Raw genomic sequence first — 8,870 nt, forward strand, 5'->3', positions numbered from 1 at the left:
CAGCATCTTTGAATATCTTCGTAATAGCATGGAAATGGCAATGCTTCTTTGTTCTCTAAAACCTAGTTAAATGGGCTTCCACATTCCTTTTGCATACACTCGACGCATGTGACTGTGTTGTCACTGTCAACTGATGTTTGAATTGATTATCCATCGGGTACATGATCATCCGTCGGGTTGCCTTGTTGATCATCCGTTGAGTGGCAATGTTGTTTATCCGTCGGGTAGCAATCTGGCTTTTGACTTCATTTCATTTATGCAGAATTACAAGACATCATCTATGTACAATTAATCAGCCTATTCTGCATATCTAATTAAAGTCAACATGACTTGAGTTCTACTACAGAATCTAAACAAGGTGTATACAGAAATGTGTTACAGACTCATTATTACATAAGCTGCTTACTCGATGGATAATTGATCATCATCCGTCGGGACTATATTGAGTCATCCGTCGGGACTATATTCCTTATCCGTCGAGTGCTACATTTTTCACTAAGTAAAATCTACTAAGGTGTTTTGTTAATGAAATCATCAAGTTCACAACATATCCACAACAGCAATCCAGAGTCTTCCTTGGTTGATAAGAATAACGGAATTGGTGTTGAGAGTTTGTGGAGATCTCTTTTCCTCAGTAGCGGTTACTTGTGGTTGAGAAAAATCATAACGCGCAATCACTTAATTCCACCATATTTATTCAATTTTTGATGGATGATAGTCTATTTCTTGGGTTATTATTAATCCTCCTGGGATTCTGCGCTTTGTTACGGACATCTACAAATCTTCCGCACACAAAACACTATTTGGGAGTTAATCTCTAGAATCAAAAACATAAAATCCATGTGCATGGTGTAAATTATTCATGGAAATTACAAGTGGGGACAATAGCCGGTTTGTAACCACCGCCATTACTATGACATTTTTTGCTTGTTAATAAGAAAATGTATTCGATCATAGGTAAGTCCCGTGTAAGTACAATTCACGGGCTCAGGTATTACCTATATCATTTTATAAATTATGTGAGTAATTTTCCATTGGATCGAAATTGCCACTTTGTTCTTGTTTAATATTTCAAATATGATTTTTGTGTTTTTTTCACTTTTAACGCATTATGCACATATTCACATACACAAGCCGGGGGTCTTTCGGTAAACAACCTTTTCATTCTTCTGAATGAGGGGAATGTTGCGTACATCTTACCCTCCCCAGACCCTGCGTTATGCGGGATATACTGGGTACGTTTAGTTTGGTTTATAGAGTACATGAATCCTATAAAATACAAAAACTAGGAAGAAAAATAATAATAATTATATAATATTGCAATTCAAAATTGAAATACAAATCTAATAAAATAAATTTAATAGTACTATGATAATTAAATGTAAAGTATTTTTTTCAAAATCATTACTTGAATAGAAAAAATTATAAAATATTATTACAAATACGGCAAGATGCAAATCTCAAATAACTTTTCAATCTTTGATTAAACTATAGAAAAGAAAATATAAAAATAAAAGAAATATAATTACGTAAAAATATTATATGGTATAATTAAAATATTCTCTTCAAAACTTTATAATGTGAAAAAATCTGACAACGAAGAAATAAAATAAATTATAACACAAATGTGATAATTATCAAGGTCAAATATAAAAATACAATTATATATATATAAAGATTTTGTCTAGTGTGTGTCAACGGGCACATTTTAAGAGCGAAAATTTTATTAATTTTGCTCATTTCAATTAATATGGTTTTTGTGCATGCATGATGTTCATTATTGTTGAAAAATTATAGCTAATCAAAATGAGTTTAATTTTTAAATTTTCGCAATTATCATGTGCCATGAAAAACTTAATTAAAAAAAGCAATTACGTATATATATATCATATATGACGGGGTCAAGGGAAAATAACACACTATATTTTTGACTTTAACTTCATGACATCTCAAGTAAGGGGATCTAGGTTTCATGGTTCTATGGGTTTTGGAGCATCAAAATATGGTAGTTATCAGAAACATAACATTGGTTTTCGTCAATCATCACATCAAGACTCTAAGGGCAGGTTGAAGGAAGTAGTGGGAGGATCTAGCAGTCATGAAAGGGTTTGGTTTACTAGGGTGGGTAATAAGTATATAAGAGGATCCGATCTTAACCTCCCAAGGAATAAGATTATGATAGAGATTAAGAAGGAAGAGAATAAGTATGATTCTGTATTCAGGGCATATTGGTTCTTATTGGAAAAAGAGATGCTACCGACACTAATAAAAGGTAATAGAAGTTTGGTGGAAGTGGCAGAAGCAAGGGATAACTTTTTTTAAAGGAGTTATAGAACTGGATCTCTTTTTGGAGGGTCTCAAGGGGGAGGAGGAAGGCCTTTGTAAGATACATTCCTTCCTAATGAATAACGGGTGGTGGAGCAAAGCGAATAAGCTTAATTTAAAAGAATGCGTTATTAAGCTACCAATGAATGGATCTCAATTATGAGATCAAGGAGACAAGGTCATAGAGTTTTTTGAAAATTACAAGTCGTGGGTCCACCCGAATATCTTGAGAGATCTTAATGTGAGAGATAATGAGGACATCAATATGGCTCTCAATCAAATACACTGTGGTTTCTTAAAGACTTCAAGAACTGTCCAAGAGAAGAAAGGGGTTCTTAACCAAGTAATACCTGACCAAGAGAAAGGATGTAAATTGCAATCAGAGAAATTAGTGGATGTAGCTTTGAAATTTGTCCGAGCTTATAGCGATCTGGTAGATCCTAGTTTTTTTAGAATTAGCTTTAAACCTGGATGATAAAGCCATTTGGGAGGCCTTGAGGAAAATTCATCTTTTGTCACTGCCTCGGAAAACCGCTCATTATGGGACTGAACGAGGCAAGAGTTATAAAGAGGGTCTTAAGTCTAAAGTGGCATTTTCTATTGGTTCCCTCAAAGACTCATTGGCAAGGGTTGATAGTGTTAGAAAAGGGGTCAAGGAGTTTGAAGTCTCTAATATAATCTTTTGTGCTAGGTTCCATGAGAAGGCATTGGCCATAGATGTATGGTCTTTTTTCGAAAAAGAAGGAGTCATTAGGGACATAATCCTACCAGCTATAAGGGATAAAAATAACAGGAGATATGGATTCTTTGTCACTCAGGATCACGAAAAGGCGCATGATCTTATCAAAAGGCTTAATGGGAAATTTTTCATGGGTAATAGACTATTTCTTTCTATGGCTCGTGGTAAAACTATTAGGCCTTTATCACCAAGTTCGAAGACCAGAGTTTCTTTAGTAGTTGATCAACGGCGAAGGAGGGTGGGGATATATTGGATAGGAAGAGCTCTTCAAAAGGGCGTGTTGACATAATGAATATGAAGAACAACTCAGTCCCTAGTAGAGATGAGTGAGACAATAAAGGTGGATAAGAAAGTGGTTAGCCCTCCCATGCTCATTGATCTTACCTTAAATCAAGAAATCATGGAGGAGTTGGAATTTAGTCTTCTTTTAAAAATTATCAAGAAAGAATCGGTTGAGACTGTATCCTGTTAGTCAGAGGGTATGGGTTTTAAGGATGCCTTAATTATAGGATTGGTTGATCAAGTTTTTATTGCACATTTCCCGGACATCTCTAACTTAGAGGAAATTGATATTGATTACTTAAGTATTGCATTTATTAGTATGGAGAAACTCAAGTGGGAGGATTGTGTTTAAACATGAGAATTTGGGTGAAATGTGTAGGATTACCTTTAGTTGCTTGGTCAGGAGAGAACTTTGAGAGAATTATCTCGAGTTGGGGGGGGGGATAATCAGATATTCTTCCTTTCAGGATGTAGCAACTTTGAATTCCTTTCAGGCTTCTACAAAAATCTGAAAATTCTTATTGAAACTGTGAATGACAGGTGGACAACCCAACAAATTTGTGTTCGCTCATCAAATGGTAAGGAGTTTCTAGTTGATGGTGGAAAGTATCTCACCAAATGGGTTGTGCAGTATGGAAGACAAAAGGGATGTAGTAGATGACCTCAACTTGTAGTGTGTCAGTAGATCCTTAGTAAAGAGTGATAATCAGTCCATTGATAGTTGTTAGATATTGAATGTTATGATATGTAACACAGAGGAGAGTGAATGTGTTTCTTGGATTTTTCTTGGTTTTAAGCTTTATAGACTATGGTTTGAACAAAACAGTTAAGACATGATATTATGTTTAACAGAATTCACATAAACACAATATATCAAAAACTCACTTAATTGTTCTAATCAAGTTTGTCTTGCTATACATTTATGTTCTTAAGAAAATAAGAACTCAACTTCTATCTTGAGAGAATACAAGAAAATCTAGATATGTTTGTTTGTTACTTGTAAACCAAGGACCTGTGCATGCTTTGTAGACTAGCAACACGGGTTCACAAAACTTACACTAAAATGTACTAAACCAATTTCTAAAGCAACCTTGTCTATTTTTCTTTTCTGGTGTTAGCAAATCTGTGAAGAATCTTGCAGGTTTGTGACCACCCTTTGTCAGGTTAATATTGGCCCTTTGTCTTGTATTCTTCAAGCTGCTTTTGTAGACTTTCTAATTCAGTGAATGAATTGTTTGTTGACTGATAATCTTGAATCTTGAACTTGTCTGTATTCTGAATTTGAGAAGTATGTCGAGATCTCCAATTTTTTTATAGAGAAGTAACATATTGATAAGTATAATGACTTATCGATATCTATGAGATCTCTATAGGTATATTTGACTTGTCAAGGTCTCCGTTTCTTTACATGTGAAATGACTTATCGATATGTCTGAGATCTCTTGTAGAAATAACTTGTCGATATCTCTGTGATTGAGATCTCTATATGAGAAATTGACTTGTCAATATCTGCAATTGTCTACATCTTCATTTGACTTGTCGATATCTCTGAGACTTCTATAGGCAGAAATGACTTGTCGATATCTCCAATTCTCTACATCTTCATTTGACTTGTCGATATCTCTGAGATTTCCCTATAAGCCATTTTGGACTTCTCTACAAGTCATTTTGGAATTCTCGATATACCTTGATCAGTGACTTGTCGATATCTTGAATTAGAACATTTTTCCTAGAACAACATTATTCAACTCCAAGCTTCTACATCTTTTCTCTGAGGCATGATCATGACTTGATCTTCTTCCAGAGTTTATTCCTTAGCTTAAAACTGTTCACAGAAAAATCCTCCAGTCTAATATACTACACACCTTTAAAGACTCAAGGAATACAATTACAGAATACAAATATTGATTATCATACAACCGAATCTTAGGGTTGTCAATTTGACTTAGTCTTGTTATTATACAGGCATGTCTTGCACAACAATAATAAACTGCATATTCAAAAAGGTGGGTTTGAAGAATTTAATGGGCAAGAAGGTGGGTTTGAAGACTTTAATGGGCTTCTTGAGCAAGGAATAGAGGGTTAATTAGATAAAAATAGTAATATGGAAGAGCATATAAGTGAGGTGCAAGTTCAAACATCGAAGGAAAGCGATTCAAGGAATGGGTCTAATGAAGTTTTGGATGCAGGTGATGATGTTAATGGTTGTGATAATATTAATTAATCCAGTAAACTCTAGAGCTACTCTGGCTCCACCAGGAGAACATGAATTGGAGCAGATCGATGATAAGAATTGTAGATGGACAGTCAGGGAGGCGTCTAGTGAATTGAGATCGACTGTGGATGATTATGTAGTAAATAAGGACTCGTCTAAAGAGGTAGATTCATTTTCGTTGGGCAACAGAGAAGTGCTTGTCCCTTTAGATAGGAATAAAGGCAATGATTCTGATGGGGAGGTTCTTGCTGAGGATTAATCAGTTCTTGGGGATATGGTAAGATTAAGATTTAGGAGTTATAAAGGCTGACCAAGAACGAAGCAATGTAACAAAGAGAATAAATATTTCAAGGTTCCAAGTAGGAAGGGAATGAGGCGTCCATTGGGGAATAATGAAGAGAAGTTAGTAATGGTACAAGGAGACATGGATGAAGCACAAGCTATACTAAATACAGGGTTTTAAATGGGGCTTATTCAAGTCAATGATCAACAAAGGTCTCTGGATCTTATTAGGGATAATATTAGGCTTAGAAGCTGATTGTCAGTCTTTGTTTTGATATTTAGTCTCATCATTGTTATTTTCTGATGTTTAATCAAGTCTTGGTTAGCTGGAATGTCAGGGGGCCTATACGGATTCTAATAGAATGAAAATCTTTTCAGTGGTCAAAGAATCCAAAGTTACTTTTCTCTGTGTTCAAGAAACAAAGCGCTCTTCTTGGAATCATAGTTTAGTTTCAAAGCTAGGTTTAGGCTATGATGTTGAATGGGTGAAATTGGAACCTGAGGGTAGAACATGTGGTATTCTCACTATATAGAAATGTGATTCTTTTGACATCGTTGAGTTCTATCCTTCAGAGAATTGGATCCTTGTTAGGGGGACATATAAGAAATCAAATTCTTCTTTTGCATTTCTTAATATATATGCTCCTCAAAGTTTCACTTAAAAAGCGGTCTTGTGGTCTGTTCTTTGCCATTTTGTTAGCAAGTTAAAGCATCATCTTTTTATTCTCATTGGTGATTTCAACTTTGTTCTCAATATAACGGAAAGAGAAAATTGCATGTATAAGGAATTGGATTTCAGATTATTTTTCCAATTTATGGATTCTAGTGGTTTGGTGGATATTCCCCTCGTTAATTTAAGCTTCACATAGTTTGGGCCTAATAACAAGAAGAGTAGACTGGATTGGGACTTCATGAATCATCTTTGTTCGAATCTGTCTAGCTGGATTCTATAGGCTTTAAGGTGAAGAAATTCAGATAATAAACCTATTGTACTTAGTAGTTACACGAAAGATTGGGGCCCTAGGCCTTTCATGTTTTTTAATGGTTGGTTGGAGTTTGACGATTTGGTTACAAGGTTAAAAGATACTTGGGTGTGTTCATCAACCTCTAATTTAAAAGGCAAACTTAAAGGTATCCGGAGATGTGCAAAGGGATGGAATAATCAGGAGTTTGGAAACATCAATATCAGGATTGAAAATGCAGAAAAGGAACAAGAAGAGGCGGACATAAGGGGTTGGATTATGCATACAAGATGCAAATAAGGGAGAAATTGGATAGGCTCTACAATGTTAGATATACGATGATGTGTTAGAAAGCAAGACTGAATTGGAAACTGAGAGATGAGAGGAACACGAGATTCTTTCATAATGTAATCCAGAAGAGAAAGTGTGTTAATCAAATTCTATGTTTGAAATTAGATGGTGGGAAGGTTGTCAACCCGAGAGACATAAAGAAGAATCTATACGAGCATTTCAAAAATAGGTTAGGGTTTGATAATGAGAAGCATGTGTTTATACTAGGAAACTTGGAGTTGAGTAGGTTATCTGGCTATGAGAAACAACTGATGGTTAAGGAATTTTATGTTGAGGAAGTAGAATTTGCTCTACAGAATACGGAATCAACCAAAGCTCCTAGCCCAAATGGCATTAATGCGGGGGTATTGAAAAAAATGTGGCCCACGATCAAACAAGATGTTATGGTATTCTTTGAGCAGTTCTATCCAGATGGTTATATCCCTAAAGGGTTGAATGCTTCATTCATCGCACTCATTCCAATAATGGTTGGTGCTATTAAGCCTTCGGATTTTTGGCTCATTAGTTTAATGAATACATCTATGAAGTTATTAACTAAAGTCTTTGTGAATAGATTAAAACCTTGCATTCGAAAGTTGGTGTTGGATAAACAATCACCCTTTATTCAGGGTAGACAGATTTCAGGTGGCATCCTAATGGCAAATGAAGTTGTTGCTTTGCTCAAATTTAAGAGGCGTAAATGAGTAGTGTTTAAAGTGGATTTTGAGAAGGCATTTGATAATGTAAACTGGGATTTTCTAATTAGCATTCTAGGGCTATTAATATTGATATAAACTGGATTAAATGGATCAAAATAATATTGTCTACTGTATCAATATCAGTGCTTATGAATGGTTGTCCAGCAGATGAGTTTGTGTCGGGCCGTGATCTCAGACAAGGTGATCCATTTTCACCTCTGCTCTTTAATTTGGTGGGTGAAGTTCTTTCAAGGATGCTGGAAGCTGCTAATAATAAGGGTATTTTCAAAGGGATATATTGGTCAGCTGGCATTGGAGAAATAACACACCTGCAATATGCTGATAACGTTATTGTGTTTCTAGAAAATGATCTGGAATTTATAAAAGGGGTTAAAAGAGTCTTACAATGCTTTGAACTTTTATCTGGGCTCTGGATAAACTATCACAAAAGTTACTTGTTTCGCTTCAATAATGATGATACAGATCTGGAGAGTTGTTTGATGACTCTGGGTTCCAGAATTGGAGAGGGCCACATTTCTTATCTTGGTACAACTTCGGGGTCTTCTCCTCATTCCATCGCATATTGGGACCCTTTAATTTCTAGAGTCCACAGTAAATTAAGAAACTGGGACTGTGAATCCATCTCCATGGCGGGGCGTCTCATTCTTCTTAAGGCTACTTTGGATAGCTTGCCAATATACTGGTTTGGTATGTTTCGTATCCCGTTAGCAGTCATAAATAAACTGGAACAAGAGATACGAAGCTTTTTTTAGGGACATGGAATACATGATAGGAATATTCATTTTATTGGATGGGATAAAATTTGTACAAGGAAAGAGGTTGGGGGATTAGGGATCACCCCTTTGTGGGTGAAGAATTTTTCCCTACTACCTAAATGGCGGTGGAGATGTTATGCTAAAAGAGACAAACTATGGAATCGTATGTTGAGAGATAAATATGGGGATATAATGCAATATAACATTAATTCTCATCCTTTGAATTCTGTTGTATCATCTATGGTTAGCAGTTTTATCAAC

The 8,870-nt window shown here is 35.4% G+C and overlaps 1 protein-coding gene across 1 annotated transcript; it reads left to right on the forward strand.

The window, feature by feature from the left end:
* The first annotated feature begins 6,205 nt into the window (after positions 1–6,205).
* On the forward strand, positions 6,206–7,839 carry LOC141699556 (uncharacterized). Its single transcript, XM_074503501.1, has 2 exons — positions 6,206–6,359; positions 7,262–7,839. The coding sequence occupies exons 1-2, from the start codon at positions 6,206–6,208 to the stop codon at positions 7,837–7,839; spliced, it is 732 nt and encodes a 243-aa protein (XP_074359602.1).
* The last annotated feature ends 1,031 nt before the right edge of the window (positions 7,840–8,870 follow it).

Source organism: Apium graveolens, chromosome 2 (assembly GCF_009905375.1).
Source record: "Apium graveolens cultivar Ventura chromosome 2, ASM990537v1, whole genome shotgun sequence".
In the NCBI taxonomy this organism is placed as follows: Eukaryota; Viridiplantae; Streptophyta; class Magnoliopsida; order Apiales; family Apiaceae; genus Apium; species Apium graveolens.

Bases quoted from the DNA above. Each gene is read 5' to 3' on its own strand.
- LOC141699556 (XM_074503501.1), top strand. From the start codon at position 6,206: ATGAAAATCTTTTCAGTGGTCAAAGAATCCAAAGTTACTTTTCTCTGT. The intron at 6,360-7,261 runs GTATTCTCACTA...GTTTGAAATTAG, and splicing joins ACCTGAGGGTAGAACATGTG to ATGGTGGGAAGGTTGTCAAC.